Source organism: Typopeltis vanoorti, chromosome 10 (genome assembly GCF_054136105.1).
Source record: "Typopeltis vanoorti isolate ZY-2024b chromosome 10, IOZ_Tvanoo_1.0, whole genome shotgun sequence".
Lineage (NCBI taxonomy): Eukaryota > Metazoa > Arthropoda > Arachnida > Uropygi > Thelyphonidae > Typopeltis > Typopeltis vanoorti.
In genome coordinates this window covers 128,782,586-128,807,112 of record NC_143558.1, presented here as the reverse complement: position 1 = coordinate 128,807,112, position 24,527 = coordinate 128,782,586, and the positions used below count along the sequence as shown (strand labels likewise).

At 38.3% G+C, this 24,527-nt stretch overlaps 2 protein-coding genes across 6 annotated transcripts in view; one reads left to right on the top strand and one right to left on the bottom strand.

Moving 5' to 3' along the window:
- Positions 1-24,527, top strand: part of LOC150102783 (tubby-related protein 3-like) — a 514,140-nt gene that overhangs the window by 57,981 nt on the left and 431,632 nt on the right. The gene's annotated exons all lie outside the window — the stretch shown is intronic.
- LOC150102784 (protein king tubby 1-like) overlaps positions 1-24,527 on the bottom strand; it is a 393,182-nt gene that overhangs the window by 28,180 nt on the left and 340,475 nt on the right. For all 4 annotated transcript variants that reach the window (XM_090398898.1, XM_090398894.1, XM_090398895.1 and 1 more), the window contains 2 exons: positions 20,565-20,677; positions 7,870-7,984 (listed from right to left, as the gene is read on the bottom strand). In XM_090398898.1, the coding sequence (XP_090255024.1) occupies positions 7,870-7,984; positions 20,565-20,677 (228 nt within the window). The remainder of the gene's footprint in view (positions 1-7,869; positions 7,985-20,564; positions 20,678-24,527) is intronic.

Here is a 24,527-nt window from a genome sequence, read left to right as displayed (position 1 = left end):
ACCTTTGCAATATGTCCCCTAAACTTCAGGTTTCTATCAATCATCAACTCCAGTATAACTCATCCCATCGATGTTTCCCTAACCTCAAGACCTTACATTTTGCTGCATTAAACTGATACCCCCATTCATTTGCCCATCTATCTAGCTTATTTAAATCCTCTTGCAGGGCTACCACATCTGCACTATTACTAATAATCCTTCCCAGCTTCGCATCATCCGCAAACAACTGAATATCCCCCTGCAATCCACTGGCTATGTCATTGATATAAAGGTTAAACAATATAGGTCCTAGTACTGAGCCCTGTGGGACCCCACTTGTAACCCTCTGCCTCCTGGAAACTGCTCCACCATACACAACTCTCTGATACCTATCAGACAGCCAATCCTGAATCCAGTTGTCTAATCTGACATCCAGACCCATGTGCTGCAACTTAAATATCAGCTTATCATGTGGCACCCTGTCAAATGCCTTCGCCAAGTCTAAGAAAATTGCAGTATATGCCTTTCCCTCATCTAATGTTCTTGTAACTTTATTATAAAAGGCTAGCATATTGCTAAAACGAGAGCGTCCTTTCACAAATCCATGTTGATTCTCACAGATAACATTACCCTCATCTGCCCAATGCTGTATATGGTCCCTCACTACTTTCTCCAAGATCTTAACAACTACTGATGACACACAGACTGGTCTATAATTAGACACTTCCAGTCTGTTACCACCCTTATGCAATGGCACTATCTTCCCTTCCTTCCATTCCCTGGGCGCCTTTGCCAAAGCCAGGTTAAAGGTACTGTCAATTCCCTAGCACATTCTCTCAAAACTCGTGGCGAAATACCATCCAGTCCCACAGCTTTACTGACATCCAGAGTACTCAGTATCTGAAACACACTCTCCTTCTGTACCTCCAGATCTCAAACCAGTCCTATCCCTCTAGCATTAAAACTGACTCCTCTAGGATGAAATACTCCAATAAAGTGTTCATTGAACAATTCCACTATGTCCTCTGCATCAGTCACTCTATTCCCATTTTTATCCCACAATATCATTTCTCCTCCTACTGGCCACATAGCTAAAAAATTCCCTAGGATTTTCTTTGGATCTTAGGGCCAATCTCCTCTCATATTCTGGCCTGTGTCTTATATTCCTCATGCATCTCTTCCATAGCCTCTTTTTCGCATGCAATTCCTGTTTAATATTGTTTGTCATCCACTTTACTCCAAATTGCATCCTCTTCTTCACTCGTGGTATACAACTTACCATTGCTGATAACAAATATTCTTTCACAATTTCCCACGCACTAGTGATATCCCGGCCTTCCAATTCCTCCCTCCATGAAACTTCCCGAAGTTGACGTCTAAGACTATTATAATCGCCTGCCTTATGTGGAATTATAAGTTCCCGTCTCTTTGATACTCCTGCATGTCTATTCATTTTCCAAGTCAACACCATATGGTCACTCTCTCCAACTGGTGGGAGAGACGTCAACTCAGTTATTATCAACTCTTCTGATGCTATAACCAAATCCAAAACTTTTGAACCTCTTGTTGCCTAAGACATTTGTCCCTCAAGAATTCTAGAAATTCCATTCCTCTATTGCTACATGCATCTTCCTCTCTCCAATTTATACTACTGAAGTTAAAATCTCCCATAACAATCATTCTTCTTGCACTTGCCAAACTTAGCTGTCTAAACATCTCCTGGTCCCCATCCTCTGTGCTCCTGGGTCTGTAGCAACACCCCACTAAATATCCTGTCTTGCCTACCTCTACCTCACACCATACGCTCTCAAAATCATTTGTCTCACTTCCTTCCAAATTCTCCACTCTTAGAGGACATAGGTCATCACTTATCATAAGCAGCACCCCACCACCACGCTTTCCCCTCCTATCCTGACGAAAAATGCTATACCCAGCGACTTCTATTCCTGTTGTTATATCCCCTTCTGTCAACCACGTCTCAGTGATCGCAATAATTTTTGGCCAGGCTGATGCTATCTGCGCCACCAATTCCTCTCCTTTATTCTGGATACTCCTGGCATTAGTATAAAACATATAAATGCCATTGTTTCTATACCCAGCATTATCCCTTCTGGGCTCAGTGTTACCTGACATTGTCTCCCTTCTCCCAAGTATCCATTCCCACAAGAGGCCACCCCTGCTATCATCCTCCCTGGGACACACTGACTCGTTCAGAACAGCAATCTCTCCAGATGCCTACGTCCTTCCTCATTCAAATGTAAACGGTCTCTAGCATACAACTCCTTTCTTTCCTCAAATGCACTCCAAGCATCCACATATACCAGTCCTCTCTTGTCACACATTCTCGCTATTATGCCATTCAATATCACTGCTCTTCTGCTCAGCTCATCATTATCATACCTAGGCAACACGCACACTATTTTTCCTCTCTCTGTCTTCTTCCGTACAGTCTCAAGCAAAAATCTCATATCTCTCGCTGCCCGACTTACATTACCACTCAAGTCATTCGTTCCTACCATCACAATCATCTCATCCACCCTTTCTATTGTTCCTCCTGGCAAACACTCCTCACGCATCCTATCTTGAACACCACGGATCATTGAGTCACCATACATTATACCTCTTACCATTCCCTCGCTCCTATTGTTTCCATTCTCTCCTCTTCTAGCATTCTCATTCCCTCTCTTCTACTGTTTCCATTCTCTCCTCTTCTAGTACCCCCATACCTCTCACTCATACTCCCTAAATTCTCTCTCTCTCCTACTCTGATTCTCCTTGCATTTATCTCTTCCATTCTCCTAATCTTATCTTTCATACTTCTGCTCTCATTCACAAGACATTCCACCTCCTCTTTCAACTCATCTATCTCCCTCTGCAGGTCAGTTACTCTTAATCTAAATTCACTCTCCCAAACAAAACCATCTCCTAAACTTCCACAGTCACTCACACCTTCCACACTATCAACTATTATTTTCTCATTCTCTCCTATCATACTACCTGTCTTCCTACATTCATTCCCCGTTCCTGGAGCAACAAAGTCGGATATATCTAATGTACTTATTTCCTCCAACTGCCTGCATTTTGCGCACATACGCTCTCCACTCTCTTTAACAAGCCACATATGTAATTCCCGAGATGCATACATGCCACAAAGTCCCTTATAATATTGCTAATAATTGAGTTCTTAAATGGCGGAGGACTTGGCATTACGCCACTTGCGACTGCTGCTGAATCCACCATCATTCCTTACTGCCGAGTAGCGTAATCTTTAATAATTATTCCATTAATAAATAAGAGGAAAAAAAAGTACAAACATCAGAACATTTAGTACTAAATACAGTAACCTAGCTTCGTTTTGTCTTCCACCATTACGCGTTCGATTCTGACGGTACCAAAATATATTATATCGCGACAGCAACTAACTTCCAAAAAACAACCACTGAAGTACACTCGTATTCAGAGAAACAATTTAGCACTCAAAAACGTAGAAAAAAGCAGACTATTCACCGATTAAAAATCACTTTCCCAACTCAAATTAGTTCTGAAAGTCCTGAGTTTCCAGCAGTTCCATAAAAAATCTCATCTTCATTCTTTTTAAAACCTGACAACCTAATCTGTGCACAGTAATCCACATGTGGTCTAATACAATGGAATCAGAATATCCTTACTTCTACTGTGCAGCATTCACAATTTTTGCAAAATGGCCCTAAAATTTGAGAACCAGCATCAGTCCCACCAATCTTATACTCTCATCTCATCTTTGCTTCCCAAACATTTTAAAACCTTACACACTTTGCTACAGTGAATTGATAGCCTCATTCATTTAATACCTTTTTTTGGGGGGGGGGGAAGGAAATGAAACTGGCTATATATCTCAAACATGATATTTTTTTTCTAGCCTGCAGTGAGCAACTACAAATGTTCATTGATACATCCTAAATAACAAATTTAAAAGGCACTTGAACAAAATTCAGTTAATATTGTGAATGTAGTATGCATGTGGGAAAATTTCATGGATATTTATGTAGAGAGGCTGAATAAGAGAAAAGAATGAGTGTGGATATATAGGAAATGCAATATTCTGATGGAACGTGGCAGTTGAAGATTATGTGAGAAAAGCTTGATGGGCAATAATGGCATTGAAAAACAGAGTGAAATTAACAGTAAGGTAGTGAGCGAGTGGGGTTGATAACAAACAAGTATGTGATTGGCGATAAGCAATAGTGAATGATGATGAAAAAAGAAATGCACGATTTGAAAGCTGAATTTGTGAACAATACAAATGATGTCAGTATAAAAAAGTAATGAAAGATCCGCAAGTGACATTGTATGACAATTCAATTATTAGAGGTTTCGTAAATGAGAAGATGCACAAGGTTTGTTTTACAGGAGGTAAAATGAATAGAGTGAATGAGATGTTGGGTATGAGTAGGAACAAGAAGAATGTAAGACTGGATATCAGCAGGCTGTTGAGAAGGACAAAAGATAATAGTGTGAAGAGAGTGGAATGAGTTTGAAGGAAGAATTGGACTGTATCTGAATGGTTTTGGTGTGAGTCATTTGGAGAGAATGCTGCTTGAAGGGAAAGTAATGAGTGCAGAAAATGAATCTGAACAAGCAAGAAGTAATCTTTGGGAATAAGGAAGGAGAGATTGCAGTGGGGCTTATGAATGAAAGTGGACAGGAGAACTCAACATGAGAGAGGTTGTGTACAAAAAGGGAAGGAGATGTAGGCAATCATCCCAGAACCTTCTTCAAATGCAACCAAGGAGAAAAAGAAATGGCTTGAGGAAAGCATGGAGAGGTTATATCTAATAAGTGATGTCAGTGAAACTTGTTACAGATCCAAGAATGAACTGTTATATTTGTATGTAAATGCTAGAAGTATCAGAAACAAGAGAAATGGTTCCATTGATTGAGTTGTTCACCTAGAAATTGTGGGAATAAGCAAGAAATTGTTAGATGAGGATGACATCCAGACAGGAATAGAGACAGAAGGGTATGATGTATTTCTTGAAGATAGAAAGAGTAAAAAGGGAGGTGGAGTGCTTTAATGATAGACAAACAGTTGTGTCCATGCAAGGGGGAAATAGTGCTAATGGTTTTGAGACAGTACGGTATGAGATAAAGGTGAACAGAATAAAATGCTTTGTTGCTATAGACCTGGGATGTGGAGGGTGGTGACCATGAAACAGTGCCGCACCCAGGGAGGGGGCCGCCCCCCCCCCCAAAAAAAGGAAAAATGAATAAAACACCAGAAACATTTTTAAAAAATCTTTTCCTAACTAAAATTCATTTTTTTATTTATGTTGTGTCTTCTATTTCTACTTATGAATTAGCAGTCGTATAAGGTGGGAATCACTGCTGCTGCGAACAAAGCAGTGCTCAGGCAGACCAAGCACTACTTCGTTTGTCTGAGCTGGGTCAGAGGAGATCACTGCAGATACTCGGTCATATGCAATGCATAGCGTGTATTCTCAACTCGGCTCCCCACACCAAAATTAAATCATGAGTGCACCACTGCCATGAAATGTATAAGCAAATGGGAAATGGGTAATTTTAATTATGACAAACAACTGGAGACAACTACCTCAGGCAGTATGTAACAGGGCACACAAGGATTGAGGGTCTTAGAATTGATCATCTTGTCAGAGAATGTTATTAAAAAGGAGATGTCAAATCTCCCTCCAGTTGGTGAGAGCAACCATGCGAGGAAAGGGTATGTGGAACTACAAGGCTGGTGATTATGAGAAGTTGGGTGATATTCAAGAACTACCTAGTAGAAGCAATGTCAAAATGTATTCCAAGGGTGAGAAAGTTAAATAATGTTGGATGAATGAAAAGATCAAAAAAAAAGAAAGGCATTAATTATGGAGGTAATAATCAATTCCATGAGGAATACAGGCAGGAGGGTGACTCAGTTGGTAAGGGTAGCAAAAGTTCAATGTGAGTGGCAGTTAGCTAATGAAGCAAAAAAAAATCCAAGGGAGTTCTTTCGATATGTAGCCAGCAAAGAAAATGATATAAGGGCAACGTGTGCATGAAAACATGCAATTTACAAAAAAAGAAAATACTAGTGGTGGTGGGAAGTAAATAGCGTTGGTGTAGATGATGATGGTAGTTGATCGAAACAGAGAGCTGTAAAATAGGTGCCACTTAATAAGGCTGTTGGAGTTGGCATATTTATTTTAAATTGGGTCAAGTTTCAAACTAGTGGAAGGAAGGCAAGATTGTTCTGCTTCATAAAGGAAGAATTTAAGCACCAAATTATAAGCCTATCTGTGTGTCAGTTGTGTTGAAGGTGCTGGTGAGAATCAGGATCCAGAATTGGTTGACAACAATGATTTTATGAATCATCAAAGATGGACAGCATGGATTTGCTAAAGGGAGATCATGTTTGTTTTAGTAAACTCTTACATATTGTAATAAGGTGATAGCAGCAGCATTGGATGTGGAAGATGGATACACAGTACTACACTTAGATTTTGGAAAGGCTTTTGATAAATTACCACATGATAACTGGATAGTCAAACTATAGCAGATGGGGGTTGGAGATTGGTTGTCTGATAGCTATCAACAAGTTGTGTATGGGGGAGCAACAGGAAAGTCTATAGTGGTGTGCCTCAGGGGTCTGTTTTAAGACCATTAACCTGTTTAGCATACAGGTTAATGGTATTGGGGAAAATTTAGAAGGAGATATTTAACTGTTTGCAGATGATCTGGCCTAACAAGATGTGTGGATATGCCAGTTCAATGTTGCAAATGTAAGGTTTTAAAATTTGGGAAACAAAGATGGGATGTAGAATTTATGCTTGGAGATGGAGGAAATAAGAGATCTTGGGGGTGATGATGAATAAAGATCTAAAATTTTGAGGACAACACAACAAATTCTGGGCAGATGGAGATTCTGGTTCCATTCTATAAGGCCTTGATTAAGCCACATATGGACTACTGTGCATAGATTTGGTCACCTGGTTTTCAAAAGGATGAAGAAATGTTGGAAAGGGTATAGAGGTGAATGACTAATGTAGTTTCTAATCTCTTGAATGTTGAATATGAGGAAAGGTTTAAAAAATGCAATTTAAAGAGTCTAGCATATAGGAGAAAGAGGGGTGATATGATAGAGACATATATGTTGGTAAGGAATTGTTGCAGGATATTTTGAAGAGGTTTTTCATAAAATGGTGGGAGAACAAGAGGTCATCCCTAGGAGGGAGTGAGAGCATTTTTTTTTTTGCATGCAGAGAATTTGAATATGTTTAAGGTAGATATGATGAGCTGTGTTTATGACAAAGGGACCTCCTAGATGAGTCTTTGACTCCATGGGGTCTTAGGATGATGATAATAAAGTCCCAATCTAACTATAGTGGTATCTAAGAGAAGTTTGCTATTTCCTTTCAGTTGTTTGTCCATAGACAAATGAATTATTAAATGAGGACTAATTTTATTCCTCTTCATTCAATGAAAGCTACAAGTATAATTAGAAATTATGTACCTTTACAGAGCCATTCCTTAAAAAAATTATACTGTATTAGTGTAAGTTTTTTTAGCCATATTAACTCTTATCAACTAAGTCTGACACTTGTTTTGGTTTTCAGAGCAGAATGAATCATTTGGTAAAGTTGTGTAAGCCACTTTGTTTCTTGTGGAATTTTTTGATGAATCATGCTTGAATTGAGTGTGCCGCAACTTGAATACAAAGTTCACAACCTCTTGAGAAAGAGATTATAATTTCTCCTTAATAAAGCCAGTCTGGATTCAACATACCTCAGCTTCATACTTACATGAGCAAATTTGTTTTTTTTTTTTAAATGAACAGTTATATATGAATGTTGGTGAAAGATTATTTCATTACTATTCTTGATTAGTAAATATACTGATTACACTTACATAAGCTATTGCAGCTACTTCACATCTGGTACCAGACTGTTCTGAAAGAATACTAGACCTCTTTGGGTTTTCTCCAGAGTCATAGAGAGTGAAAGCAGTACCAAGTAAATTAGACCTAAACAATAAGAAATGACATCTAGAATAAATTTAGGTAAATCATGCCTTCTACTCATGATGTTTTAATTAAAGTAATCAATATTTGCTTCTTCATTAAACAACTGTACCATGCAATTTAAATAAACTTTTTTTTTTATTAATATCTGTACATTACCAAAAAACTGATGAATATGCACTTACTCTCCAGATTCAAAATTAATACATGGGGAGAGAAGAAGTTAGAAAGCTTTCCTATGCCATTTTACTAAAACAACCCCATTTATTCATTCTAGTACTTTGCAATGCTAATTCTACCAACAGAAGAATTTATTGAAACTGATAAGCATGTCACTGGTTTTCTACCCATCATCTCTTAGGCCATGTGTTAAGACTAAAGTGCTGAGAGAAACTCATGCTAGAGGCTTAAGGGAGTGAAACAGTACTGAGAAAGGATTAAAAATAACATTTAATTCTTCCAATATTTCATCTCACTCATGGAGACATCGTCAGAGTACAATATGACACTTACAGCACAAAATTAAGTGAAAAGCATTGAAATCCTAGTTTATATCCTAGGCCACCTCACCTAGTTAGGACTTTAAAGTATTAGTGTTTCCCATATATATATTGTTTAATGCAACCATATCTATTCAAAATAGGCTGATTTCTGAGAGCAGCTATGATTCCAAAAACAGTCTTTCTCTATTCTAAATTTACTGTGATGGAGCATGATGATCTTTTTCCAACTGATTATACAATCCAAAGCATGGTCTACAAGGAGCAGGGCACTTTATATACTCCAAGCACTGATGGAGAAGGGAGCCAAGCTTTAGTAGAACAGATAAAGGTAGGAAATTCTTGCAAGCCACACAGAGATTGCATTTATTCTGGCTATTTTTTCTGAAGTGCTTCAGACATAGGGGATGTGAGATCACTTAGGAGATTGAGAAAGAAAACTTTTATTAGGAATATATGCAGATGATGCAAAACTGGTGAGAACAATGCAGAGTCAAGTGGATGTTATGCCCTTACAAGAGGACTTGAATAGGCAGGTAAATGGAACTGTCAGTTCAATGTTTTGAGATTTAGTAAACAACGATGGGATGCAGAGTATGCACTTGGTGGTGTAAACTTTAAAGGAAGAAGAGGAGATGAGAAATCTGGGCGTGATGGTGGAGCAGGACCTGAAATTCAGTAGTCATATTGCACAAGTTGTGAAGACATCACATCAGATAATGGCAATAATATGGAGGACCCTGACATACAGAAATAAAGAGGTTATGATGCAATTGTATAAGGCCTTGATCAGGTCTCATATGGATTATTGTGCACAAATTTGGTTGCCGGATTTTCGCAGTGACAAGTAGTGGCGCACTCAGGATTTAATCTTGTGTGTGTGTGGGGGGGAGGCCGAATTGAGAATACACACTATGCATTGCATACAACCTATGTTGTGCATCTGCAGCGATCTCCAATACATGATAACCGTGATCTCCTCTGGCCCAGTTCAGACAAATGAAGTAGCGCTCGGTCTGCCTGAGCACTGCTTCATTCGCTTTGTGTTCACAACAGTGGCAGTGATTCCCGAGCACTGTAGGGTATTCCCACCTTATGTGACCACCAATTCATAAGTAAAAATAGAATACATGACACAACATAAATAAAAAAATTAATTGTAGTTAGGAAAAAATTTTCTGGTGTTTTTTTTTTGGGGGGGGAGGGCCCCTTCCCTGGGTGTGCCACTGGTGACAAGGATATTTTGGAAAGAATCCAGAGAAGATTCACAAAGGTGGTCAGTGTCTTTGGAATGAAGAGTACAAGGACAAAATGTAAGCTGCAGAGCCTCGTGAATGGGGGGGGGGAGATTGATATGATTGAGACATACAAACTAGTCAGGGGGTTAACTGGTAATTAGTTTACGGAATTAACAACGCATATAAAGTATATTAATTAAAGGTAACTTTAATGAATAACTTCTATATTTCGGCAATGTCACATTGCCATCTTCGGGAACATAAAGATATGGTATGTGCACTCAGGAACTAACACAAAGCAAATGAGGAAGAAAGCAAGAAACTAATATTGTTCCTAAAGTCCTAATGGTGCCCTCTTGTGGGCTAATTTGGTAGTCTTGGCAGTTGGGCTGAAGTTCTCATAATGAAAGTCTCCCAAATTTGGGGCAGTTTCATGCACCCAAATTTGTTGAGGTTAGGAACGTTTTTTAGAGCTGCTGAAGATTCTTTGAATAATCTTTCGTATTTAAACTTGCTGTGATGGATTATTTTTGTTTTCGTCCAACAAATTTTATGGTGGGTATCTAAGGCATGGTCTGCCAGCCCAGAGCGGCTGTACTGGTGAAACCGGATGTAGTCTTGGTGTTCTGAAATCCTGATATTTGTTGTTCTGCCTGTTTGGCCAAAGTAGGACAATTTGCAGCTGCAAGGGACCTGGTATACACCAGGTAGGTCTAGGGGAAGTGGTTGGTCTTTGGTAGAGCAGATAAGGGATGCCAACTTTTTATATGGTCTGTAACAGGAAGTAAGGTCATATTTTTTGAGGATATTGGTTATTTTTTCAGTGGTGCCCTGGATGTAGGGGATGGTGATAGACTTGATGTAATCTTTATTGTGGAGGGGGTTGTGGTTTACAGGTTTTAGTATTTTTTGGGGTTATAGCCATTGGCTAAGAAAGTGTTGAGGATGTGGTTTAGTTCAATAGTCAGGGCCTTGTCATCTGAGCAGATTAATTTTGCCCTGTTATATAGTGTTTTTATCACCCCATATTGTTGTGAGGGGGGGGGGGGGGATTGCTGGTGAATGTATCTGCCAGTGTGGGTGGGTTTTCTGTAAACAGAGAAAACCAAAGATCCATCAAGCTGGCGGGTGATTAAAGTGTCTAGGAAGGAGAGGGTGTTGTTTTCCTCTTTTTCTAAGGTGAACTGGACTCTGGGATGTTGGTTGTTTAAGTGTGTTAGGAAGGAGTGGAGTGGAGTGTGTCTGAGCCATGTGGCCAAATAGCAAACACATCATCCACATAACGAAGCCAAATAGTGGGTTTTTGTGGGGCGGAGTTTAAGGCTTTCTCTTCAAATGTCTCCATAAAGAAATTGGCCAAGGGTGGGGAAAGTGGTGAACCCATGGCTGTCCCCTCTATCTGTTTATAGATCTTTCCTTGCCAAACGAAATAGCCTGCGTTCATTGTGAACTGAAATAGGGCTGAGATATCGGGAGCAAACTTGGCTTGGATGAGCTCAAGGGGTTCTTTGAGTGGGACATTAGTGAATAGGGAGGAGACGTCAAAACTGACCATTATGTCAGTGTGTGAGGTTTTCTATACTGGCTTTAAAGTGGGACGAGTTTTTTATGTGTGATGGTGTGTTGCCAGTGTAGTGTGTGAGCATTTTGGCTAAGTGTTTGGCTAATTTATATGTGGGGGAATCAATGCCATCCACTATGGGACGCAATGGCACATTTTTTTTTATGTATTTTTGGGAGTCCATATAATCGGGGGGGTCTAGAGTTATAAGGTTTAAGTTTGTTGGTGACTTCCACAGGCCAAGAAGTGACTTTCTTAAGGAGTCTGTGGATAGTTCTAATCTGAGAGCTGGTTGGATTATATTCAATGGGGAGGTAAGTAGTACTGTCTCGTACTAAAGAATTTAGCTTACCTTTGTAGTCTTTTTGATTGAGTACCACAGTGGCGCTTCCCTTATCAGCTTTGGTGATTACTTTTTTTTGTTGTTTTTCAATTCTTGTAGGGCTGTATATTCGTTTTTGGATAAGTTGGATTTTGGAGGTTTGGCTTTAGTGAGAACACCGACTACATCCAGTCTCACGTTGTTGGCAATATGGTTAGGCAGGTTGCGAATTCCACGCTCTATTTGGATCATGATTTCTTCAGCAAGTATCCTTTTAGGAGCTAGGGCGAAATTGTGACCACGTGAAAGTGCGGTGAGTGCTTCAGGCTTTAAAACTGCCGACGAGAGGTTGACTACAGTGTTGAGTGGTGGCTGGGGTACAGAAGTAGAAGTCTTTGTCAGGTTTTCGTATTTTTTCGAATTCCTTTCTTGCCGATGTGCATGAGATGTCATGAAGTATAGACCATAGATCAAGGCCGAGTGTATTAGAAAGCTCTTCCTCTAGCGCCCGTAAGGTTTTGTTTTCATCCGGTTTCACCAGTACAGCCACTCTGGGCTGGCAGACCATGCCTTAGATACCCACCATAAAATTTGTTGGAAGAAAACAAAAATAATCCATCGCAGCAAGTTTAAATACGAAAGATTATTCAAAGAATCTTCAGCAGCTCTAAAAAACGTTCCTAACCTCAACAAATTTGGGTGCATGAAACTGCCCCAAATTTGGGAGACTTTCATTATGAGAACTTCAGCCCAACTGCCAAGACTACCAAATTAGCCCGCAAGAGGGCACCATTAGGACTTTAGGAACAATATTAGTTTCTTGCTTTCTTCCTCATTTGCTTTGTGTTAGTTCCTGAGTGCACATACCATATCTTTATGTTCCCGAAGATGGCAATGTGACATTGCCAAAATATAGAAGTTATTCATTAAAGTTACCTTTAATTAATATACTTTATATGCGTTGTTAATTCCGTAAACTAATTACCAGTTATGTCTAACCAACGTATAAGTCTTACTACTAGTCAGGGGTTGTTATCAGGTTAACATGAAAAGAAATCTTTTTCATGTCAACCTGAATGGGGGGGGGGGGTAACAAGAGGCCATCACTGGAAACTGTATAAGGAGGGTGTGAGGAACAGTTTCTTTGCATGGAGAGTGGTTGGTGAATGGAATGCATTGCCCGAGTGTGTTGTTAATGTAGACACATTGAGTTAGTTTAAAACACAATTGGATGAGCATTATGTGTATCTCCCACAATGAGACTCTGACTCCATGAAGGTCAGATGTTAATAAATAGTATGACTACAAAATGAGTGATAATGTATTTTTTTATTGCTCATAATTCTTTTATGCATTGTGTGGCAGTTTATGCAGAGGTTGAAGCTTGTTCTCCTTCTTGTTTATTATTTCGTTTCTTTCATTTATAATATTCAGCTGGACATCATGATGTGGCATAATGACTGAAATCACACTAGCCCACTTTGAAGCATTTCTTGCATATATCAGTCTCTAAATTTCATTTTTTGAATAATGTCAAAATTAAGACTACAGGAATGCGTGTGTGCCTAGGGGATTAAACACTTAGTCTGTGGCACTACCTAATTCATATCAGATGTTCAGCTGCAAAAAAAAAAAATTCCCCTAATGTAAAGTCTGCTCTCCAGCCAAGAGGCTGCGGGTTCAAATCCTTAAGAGCATATATGTTTTTGATTGTCTTCCACCTTCATGCATTCATTCACCCAACTATAGATACACTCTCCCAATATGGACTGGGTCACCATGGGAGTAGTAGACCCAAATCTCCCTCAATGGGAGAGGCCTTCACCCTGCAGTGGGTAGAAAACTAGCTGTTTATCTTTATCATCAATGTAAAGTTTAGAAAACACTGATATATGGTGCTAATTCTGAAGAATAAGTGCGTTGGGTAAACGCTAATACTCCTTTGATGGAGCTTTCCCAAATGCACTTGGCTTTTTTAAAGCTTGAGTTTTGGTTTTCAACCATTTATGATATGCTTTACTATTTTTTTTTTTTTTTTGAAACACTCAGGCTTCAGGAGTGTAACGAGAGCTTTTATTCTGTTTTGAATTGTTTAGCTGATCCAGGAGAAAGCAAACATCAAGGAAAGCAAGAGTAGTAGTCGTTCCATTGGCATAGCTATAATGCCACAAGAGAATGACTGGGTGAATGTTTCATAGTAAAGGAAACTTGAATATCCACAGTATATTTGGAAAGAGAGCCAATTAAGAAGAGATAAAATACCTTGGGAAGACAAAAAGGATCATCTGATGGATAGATGACAATCTGTGGAAGATCACTGGCTGTGACAACAAATAGCCAAGCTATTTGTTGTCACAGGAAAGCAAAAGACCAGTTTGTCTGCTTTAGAGAAGGAAAAAGTTTAAATAAAAGAAATTGATTGGAAACAAGTAATAATGTACACTTAATCATGTAGTAGTGTCCATATGGTTAGCCCAGTGGCGTTGTGCTTCACAACTATATGCCTGGGGAAGGAGTGTCCTATTTGATTCCCGCCGATGACGTGAGGAGTTTAAGGATCTGCCATAGCCAAGTTAGCCGGTCTTGGGAGTGGACAATAGGGTTTTTCCTCCTGCAAACTGGCCCCATGAACACACACGGATTACATTCATGAATACTATCCTTAGGGGGATGCAGCAAAGAGTAAGAAACTGGCCGCATTAACTTTGTTGTGAACCCCTCATTAGGGGATTCTACCCGTCCTAAAGGGATGGATGAGATCTGGTTAGCGTATCCACTCTCCAGCCAAAAGGCTGCAGGTTCGAATCCCGCCGTGGGCATGGATGTTTGTCTGTGAAAGTACTAGTGGTGTTAGATGATGAAGGTTGGTGGAGTCGTGAGATGAAGAGTTGTAAAGTAGATGGACTCCCTGGAGGTGTGATGTAATAATGAGATCGATCAATCAGTATCCCATGCACAAAATATCATTTGTTTTCATTACTATAATTTGCATATTTCACTCTGCAAAACAAAGCTGGATTACAAATCAAATACACTGGTTATGAATAGCATAATAAAAATGTGTCAGAAGAGAGGACTGGAATATGTGGATGCTTGGATGGCATTTGAAGGCAGAAAGGAGATGTATGCTAGAGACCGCTTGCATTTGAATGATTCAGTGCATCAAGGCTGCCTCTAATGACGGTGCATTTTCACAGGGTCGAATAAGTAATAATAAAAAGTCATTTATTCCTTCTCTGTTGAAACCAGCCTTCAGGATGTCGTTAATTAATTTTTACATAATCATTTAAAATAGTATAGCATTATGTTGGATTTAATATCGCAATGTCAGTGTTAATTTCAGAACACCTTCTATCTTGCATTTATTTCCAATTCCATTGTTGACCTTGATTGAGGTGAAATCTCATTTAATCAATGAGACCAAACAATCATTATAAGATGATTGGTTAAGAGTAAACCAATTAAAGAAACAGAATCAAAATACATAAATATGAGTACAGTTGTGTAGTGAGTGTTAATAATACTTTTTTGATACAGTTATTAAGATTTGACTTTTAAAATAATTTTACCTTTCCAATATGTCTGATAAAAGAAAAAAAAAACTATCAGGTGCAGAATATCGGAAAAAGAACAATATTCATAAATATCTAAAAGCTGAAACAGCTAATGTAGTACAAGAGAAAATAAGCAAAAAGGACCAAAACTTCTGAGCTCATGGCAAGTACTTCTAATTGCAATCCCAGTAATGTTGATATCAGTAACAATGAGGGCGACAAAATTCCTAGGATCAGCCCTGATGGTAGGAGGTGTGGCATCTTGGGAATAGGGACAACATCAGGTAACACAGTCCAATGGAGTCTGGAGGGGATAATGATAGGTATAGAAGCAGTGACATTTTTATGCTTTATACTAATGCCAAGACTATCTGGAATAAAGGAGGTGGCATTGATAGCATTAGCTTGGCCAAAGATTATTGGGATCTCTGAGATATGATTGGCAGAAGATGATATAATAACAGGGATAGAAGTGGCAGGATAGGAAGGGAAAATGCAGGAGGAGTATTGCTTATGAGAAGTGATGACTTATGTCCTCTAAGAGTGGAGGTTTGGAAAGCATATGGTGGGCAAGACAGGATATTTAGTTGGATGTTGCTACAAGCCAAGGAGCACAGAGGGTGGGGAGCAGGAGATGTTTAGGCAGTTGAGCTTGGCAAGTGCAAGAAGAATGATTGTTATGGGAGATTTTAACTACAGCAGTATAACCTGGAAAGAGGAAAATGCATGTAGTAATAAGGGAATGGAATTCGAATTCTTGAGGGACAGATGGCTTAGGGAATAGGGAACAAGAGTTTTAGATTTGGTTATAGCATCAGAAGAGCTGATAATAACTGAGATGACATCTCCAACCCTCCCCTGTTGGAAAGAGTGACCACGTGGTTTTGACTTGGAAGATGAACAGAGATGCAGGAATATCAAGGGAAAGTATGTGGAATTATAAGGCAGGTGATTATAATAGTCTTAGATATCAACTTGGGGCAGAATTGGAAGGCTGGGTTATCATTAGTGCATGGGAAACTGTGAAGGAATACAAGCTGTATTCCATGAGTGAAGAAGAGGATACAATTTGGTGTAAAGTGGATGACAAACAATATTAAACAGGAATTGCATGCGAAAAAGAGGCTATGGAAGAGATATATAAGACTCAGGCCAGGAGAGTGACTAATATGGTAAGGAAAGAGAAACTGGAATATGAGAAAAGACTGGCACTAAAATCCAAAGATAATCCTAGGGAATTTCTTAGCTATGTGGCCAGTAGGAGGAGAAATGATTGTGAAAGAATGACATTCTGGGATAAAAATGGGAACAGAGTGACTGATGCAGTGGACATAGTGGAGTATTTCATCCTGGAAAAGTAAGTTTTAATACTAGAGAGATATGAGAGGTTTAGAGGAGAGTGTGTTCCAAATACTGAGTACCCTGGCTGTCAGACTGGATGGTATTTCACCATGGGTTTGAGAGAATGTGCTAAAGAACTGACAGCTCTGTTATAACCTGATTTTTCAATGCAAGTCTGGCTACAGGAATGGAAGGAAGATAAGATAGTGCCAATTCATAAGGGTAGTAGGAGACTGGATGTGTCTAACTATAGGCCAGTTTGTGTTTTATCAGTAGTTAAGATCTTGGAGAAATTAGTAAGTGACCATATGCAGCGTTTATCTGTGAGAGTCAGTATGGATTTATTAAGGGGTAATATGATTATTATAAAAGGCAAAGTGATGAGAGGAAAGGCATATACTGCCATTTTTTTTGGAATTTGCAAAGGCATTTGACAGGATGCCACATAATAAGCTGCAGCACATGGGTTTAGATGTCAGGTTAGTCAACTGGATTCAAGATTGGCTGTCTGATACCTATCAGAGAGTTGTGTATGGTGGGACAGAATCAAGGAGGCAGAAGGATACAAGTGGGGTCCCACAGGGCTAAGTACTGGGACCTGGATTCTTTAACCTTTATATCAATGGATTACAGGGGGGGGTATTCAGTTGTGTGCAGATGTGGCAGCCCTGCAAGAGGATTTGAATAAACTAGACAGATGGATAAATGAATGGGGGTTTCAGTTTAATGCAGCAAAATGTAATCTTGAGGTTTTGGATACATCAATTGGAGGAAGTAGGGGAGACAAGAGATCTGGGGGTGATGATTGATAGAAAACTGAGAAGGACGCTAACCTATAGAGATATCATTCCATTTTATAAGACCCTGATCAGAACACACTTAAACTATTGTTCTCAAATTTGGTCCCCAGGATTTGAAAGGGTACAGAAGCAGATAACAAAGATGGTTTCAGGGCTGTGCAATGTTAGTTATGAGGATTGGCTGAGGGAATGTGGACTGCAGAGTTTGGTAGATAGGAGAGGTGATTTGATTGAGAGGTAGTTACAGGGTTGACACTGGGGAGTTCTTTCACTTGGTGGAAGAATAACCTTGCAACTTCTAGGGAAGGAGCCCATCTCTGGATGTTGCAAGAGGGTGAGGAGTGGTTGAGGGCATGAACAGTCAATGAGTTCAAGTAATGGTATGATAGACTTTGTGTTTCCTAGGAAGGACCTCACATTATGAGTCTTTTGACTCCATGGAGTCAGGAGACCCACAATACCTTTCATTCATTGTAATAAATTTAGTTTAATCCTTTATCCAAGTGTGAGCAAACAAAGTTTGCACCTAAAAATATCTTCAGGACTGAGGTAAGGTAGTACAACACCAGACAACTCGCAGCAAAGATGGCCAAGCTACCATCACTCCTATCTCGGTATCTCCTTGCGGATATGTATAATGTTATGCATTAAGGGAAGGGCCACTACCCATACCGGTTTCGACCTTTATTGAGGTCTCGTCAGTGAGAACCAGGCCCTGAAGTGGAGATAACAGGCAGAAGCAACGGAGAGGTCATCTTTACCTATAGGAGTTGCCATAAGGTGTGCCACCTTATTTTTAAATTACTCTGGATTTAGAGAAAGATGTTGAAGTTTATTTTTCACTTGGTTAGACTATAATAAATTTAGTTTAATCCTTTATCCAAGTGTGAGCAAAGAAAGTTTGCACCTGAAAATATCTTCAGGACTGAGGTAAGGTAGTACAACACCAATAATGAAGATATTTTCAGGTGCAAACTTTGTTTGCTCACACTTGGATAAAGGATTAAACTAAATTTATTATAGTGTAATCAAGTGCAAAATAAACTCTCATTCATTGGTCGATTGGTACAGCCTCTGCTACTAATGGCTCACGCAAAAAGTTAAGCAAGATTGAGCATGGTTAGTAGTTGGAAGAGGTACATCATTCGATGCCATTGGCACACTCTCCCTGGAGGTGCCACATAATAATAATTCTGGCAATCTATTCCAAGCAAAAAATCTAATCTGCACATTCTCACTCAACTTCTAGGGGTTGAAAAATTTCTTTGGGACCCACACAACTTCAACCTATCCTCATAGGAAGCATTTCATGTCTTTGAACCTTCTCTATCACCTCCCAAGAAACTGAGATGACAAAATCTTTGTGCAGCAGAATCACTGCCTTATAAAAGAGAAATAACCTTCATATCTCCTGTTAATTTGTCTTTCAATCTAGGTAGACTGATGCTGTTAAAGAGTTTGGAAGACATGGTAAACCTGACAAATAACAGATTACCGGTAATCTGAACTGCTGATTGGAAGCTAGTAATAATGCAACATCCAAGTAATCCTTTGAGTTACTTTGCCAACTTTCGCAATATGCTCTCTGTCTGCCTGTTACCCCAAAGTCCCCAGCCTCAATGTGATACACAGCATGCAACCTTTTCAACCCAAAGTGCATTACCTTACATTTAATTGACAATCATTATCCTTTGCCTACAATGCCAATTTATTTAAATCATCCTGCAGGATATCTACATCACCTTTATCAACTACTATTGCCTTCCCCAGTTTTGTGTCATCAGCAAACACAAACTAAATATCCCTCCCTATATCACTGATATACAAATTAAATAATAGTGGCCCTAGCACAGAACTCTGATGTACTCTATTAGTCACTCTCATTCTCCTTGGCAGAGTGGAATCAAGTACTACACCCTGGTGTCTGTCAGCCATCAACTTATTACAAAAGTTTTTCATTTAGTATTTGATCAAATGCCTTTATAAAATCTAGCAGTATTATGGTATAGACAATTTCTTTATAACTATTTCTGAGCTTAAAGTTTATTAATGAACCCATTTATTTCAAAATGGTATAGGGCTAAACATTTTTCATGAGATGGAATTCAATAGTTTTTAATATAAATCATTAACTTTCACTAACAAATCTCTACACAATGGAAAGTAACTCTATCTACAGTTCATTTTAAATCAAGTACTGAAAAAGTCCCTATCAAATCCCCATATGGCAGAATGCTAGTTGAGTCGACTGCAATATAGAGTTAACATGCACTGAAGTATACCTAATTAATTGATATGATTTTACTTTTGTTCACTTTCCTGTGGGACTCAATGTCTCTCTTCAACTTGAAAAGCATAAAGTGATGAGTCCTCTTAAATCAGAATTTTTCTTTCTACATGTGTTCATCTATCTCTTCATGATCACTTGACTTTGATGAGATATTCTGATCACCCCCTCAAATACCACTTTCAAAGTTTCTTCTCCAACATCTTTGGTTAATTCACAATTGGTTTTGCTTCATCAGCAATATCAAAGGTCTCCTCTGCCCAATGTTTCTTTGATTGTTTTTAATCAGTAGATATTTCCTTGCGTATTCAGAATAAATAATGCCCACTGTTTGATATAAACAAGTCTGGCTGGCCAAGTGAATAGTATCGAATTCATAGCTTACTTAACGTACTATAGGTTTACACCCCTTTTTTTAACTGCACCAGCATTTAAGAATTGAAGTAAAGGAATGGTAAGTCAACTACATTCAAAAAAATGCCTGTAAATTAATCCATGGGAGAAGAGAAGTCAGGACCATCACCAGATTAGATTGCACCCTGAGGCAAACAATTAAATATAGCCCCTGATAGATTATAAGAAAATCTCCAATTGCTATTTTGTTTTTATTAAAAGAGAAATATTAATTAAATGTTTGCTCTACGGGGATATCACACAATAAAACTGTTTATAAATTAACTCTTCTAAATTTAAATCATAAGCTATGTCTGTCTCTATCGATATAGTTGCTAGACCAATCAATATTTCTTGGGTCATTGCTGTTTGCAAATCAGTTTAATCTTGGAAAAACTTATTTCACACAATTGTTAGTGTAGCTACGCCGCCTACCACAATATGGCTGAACGAGTGCAGTGAGGCAGGCTGCCTCGATGTTACTGCATACTGTGCATCATTATTCACATATGCAATTTGAACAGTATTTTTTTTTAAATAAAAATTTCAGATACTCTACATAAGAATTTACTGAAACATTAACTTACCTCAGCTTACCCACAAAAGAATCTCCATTTCTTGAAAGGTCTGTGGGATCTATAGTAATAAGATAATTTGATGTTGCACTCTTCTTTCTTTTTCTTGCAGCTAACAGGAAAGTCTGAATTGTAAACAATAAATCAGAACTAATTCTACTATATAACTTTGTTTATATCAAGCCCATACATTGCACTGACATTTTACAGGTTTTTTTTATTAATTACTTTATGTATCAGTTATATCTTTCACTTATGAAATACATTTAAGCATTGATTGTATCAGTTTGATAAAATTTAACATCTGTTACACGTATTTAAATCTCACTGTGTCAAAAAAAAAAAAAAAAAGAATAATGGCTGCAAGCCTAGACTATTTATATACAAAGGAATCCAACGCAATTTAGAAGTAATTATACATTGTCAGCAGTCTTTTTCATATAAAATATACTATATATGTAGAATAGATTTCTTTGTTTTACTGACTGCTTTAATATATAAAATATACTATATATGTAGAATAGATTTCTTTGTTTTACTGACTACTTTAATATTATTATTATTACGGGTATCTCCATGGAGTCAGTAGACTCATCGCGGGAGACCCAAACTAGCAAAACAATATCTGTCATATCTCTTCTTGAATTCATTTACAGATGAAGAGCTCACAACAAAGTCAGGCAATGAATTCCACTCATTCACCACCCTCCAGGCAAAAAACCTTGTTCTGACACCTTTGTTAACCACACTCTTCTTTAATTTCCAGAGATGACCTCTTGTTCTTCCATCACTATCACACAGCTGAAACATTTCCCCTGCATCAATCCTATAAAAACCTTTTAGTAATTTGAATGTTTCTATCATATCCCCTCTTCTTCGCCTATCAGCCAATCTCTGCAATCCACAAGCTCTCAATCTATCAATGTAGGGAGCATTTTTTATATCACTCACCAACTTGGTCACTCTTCTCTGAACCCTCTCCACAGCCTCCTCATCTCCAAGGAATCCAGGTGACCAGACCTGAGCACAGTAATCCAAATGTGGAAGTATCAATGCTTTATAAAGGGGAATAATAACCTCTTTATCTCTGGATGTCAGTGTGTTCCTCAACAACCAAGTAATCCTATGTGCAATCTTGGACACCTTAGCAATGTGTCCTCTGAACTTCATCTCCTTATCTACCAATACCCCTAAGTCCCTAGCCTCATCAATCTCTTGGAGTACCTTTCCATCTATGTAGTACACAGCTGGTAATCTTTTAATCCCAAAATGCAAGACTTTACACTTTTCCACATTGAACTGACATCCATTTTCTTTTGCCCATTTTACCAGCTTATTTAAATCCTCCTGCAAACTTTCAACATTAGCTTGATTTTTTATTGCACTACACAACTTTGCATCATCAGCAAACAACTGAATATCTCCCTTTAAGCCGTTTCCTATATCATTTATATACAAATTAAACAACATTGGCCCAAGCACAGAGCCCTGAGGCACACCACTGGTCACCTGCCTATCATATATATAGGTATCCATTCATCAGTACAGCACAATATTCTTTGATAAATAAAAATCACACAAACATGTTTTTTTGGGGGGTTGGAAAGTGCAATAAAAAAAAAACATTGAGATTGAATTCAAATAAGAAAAATATTTTACTAACATCTGTTCCATAAAATAACTCCAAACGGTTCAAATACACTCGTTGCAGCACAGAATTTAGTTCTACAATCATATGTTGAAGAATAACACTATAAACTGATATTGGGAGAGTAACAATGGTTGAGCATGAAGAACATCATTATTTTTTGGTTTATGATGACCACACCACAGAGAGGTTGCAAGACATATAATACAAAGTGTCAAATGTGAGTAAGTAATGTCTTCTTAAAGACATTTAAGAAGAAAGAATCTATTAACAAGTTTTGGGAAAATAGTACAGAGAAGCTTTGATTAATCAAAATACCTTTACAGAGCCTACAAAATTCTGAGGCTATGGATGTAATATGTTTATGCAAGTCAAGGGGAATTAAACATCAAAAGATGAGAGGGAAGACAGGACTGAAATACCATCGTGTATTTCAATGTTATTAAAATTCACTAAGCTATATTTACTCTATTTGAGAACAGCAAGGAAATCACAGCTTAAGACAATGAAGCTTCAACAGTACTACAAGGTTTCTCGAATGGAAAATATTATCATCAGCAAAAATATAAATAGTATTTGAAGATAGAGAGGGCTACTGATGTATAGGTGAGAAGCCATCTAAAGATAACTAGCAATGAAATTGCAAAGGGCAGGTTTAATGAAAGTCTTGTAATTTCATTACAAGACTTACATTAAACATCCAAGTTAACAAAACAGTCTGTTTTCCATGTGTTTTCAGGGAATGTGCTATGGAACTGATTGTTCTGTTAACTTGGATGCTTAATGAAAGTGTTATAATGGGGCAAGTCCTAGAGAGTGAAAAGAAGTTCAGAGAGCACTTGAATAAAAGTGGTGTTAGAATGGAGGTATCAAACCATAGGTCTGTTTGTATTTCTTCTGTAGTTGGTAAGAACTCATATACAGAATTGGGCAGATGAGGGTAATATTATTTATGCAGGCTAGCATGGATTTGTTAAAGGGCACTCTTGTTTCAGTAGTCTATTGTACAAGGTAACCAGAGTAACAACAGCAGTGAATGAAGGTAAGGCATTCATTGTTTTGGATTTTTCGAAGATATTTCACAGGGTGCCACATGGCAAGTTCATTTTTAAGCTGCATAATATGGGTTTGGACATCTGATTAGTGGATTGGATTCCCCATATACAACTCTCTGATATCTATCAGAGAGTTGTATTATTATTTATGTAGGAAGGTTACAAGTGGATTCCCACAGGATTCAGTCCTGAGACCATTGCATGTTCAGTTTTTATTTCAATTATATTGTTCACAGGGCTATAGGGAGATAGTCAGTTATTTGCAGATGATGTAAAGCTTGGCAGGATTATTAATCATAATGCTGAGGATCTGAATAAGCTAGGAGGGTAGACAAATGTATGGAGATGTCAGTTTAATGCAACTAAATATAAGATTTTAAAATTTGGGATCTGCAGAAATGATACTTCATACACATTTGGAGTTATAATGGAAGCAAGAGATCTTGAAGTGATTGTGGATAGAGATTTAAAGTTACAGACACATATTGCAAAGCTTGTGAAGACATCTCAGAGAATTGCAGCAATGTTAAGGAGAACATTGGCCATGAGAGATAAAAATGTGCTGGTCCCATTGTTAAAGCTTTGATCAGAAGCATCTGGATTTCTGTGCTCATATCTGGTCACTGGAATTTGAATGGAATGAATTATCCATCTCTTCACACTTGAAGAGGGTGGAGATAGATGCTACTTCTTATACACTGCTCATTTATTTAAAAGTGTCTCACTTTCCTTAGAATTGTATCTAAATAGACATTTCTACTGCATTTAATGTGCCTGGATTATACGCTGCTCAACAAAATTAACAGAATATTTTATCTTTAACAGCATCTATGGAGAAAAGGGGGGAATATGATTGAGACATTTAAGCTTTTGAAGGGTCATTATCATATTAACACTGAGCAGATTTTTCATATGGCAGAACAAGGACAAGATTCCATCCCCCTGGAAGTTGTAAAAGGGTAAGAAGTAGGTTTTTTTGGATAGAGAGTAGTAGGAACATGAAATGCAGTGAGTGTGCAGACTGTGGATGATTTTAAGGATTGGAATGATAGACTTTGTGTTTACTTGTGCTGATCTACTGTGGTCAGGAAATTAATAATATACTGAGATGGTCTTATGCATCTGGGAAGGGAGAGAAATGGGAACACTGATAAAATGCCAAATTTTATAGAGGTTATGGCCACTGTCTATAAATGTGTGGCAAAGATAGGCAAGGTCAGTTTTAGATCCCTGACATGGACAGTCCAGTCCTAGCTCTGTATTTATAGGATA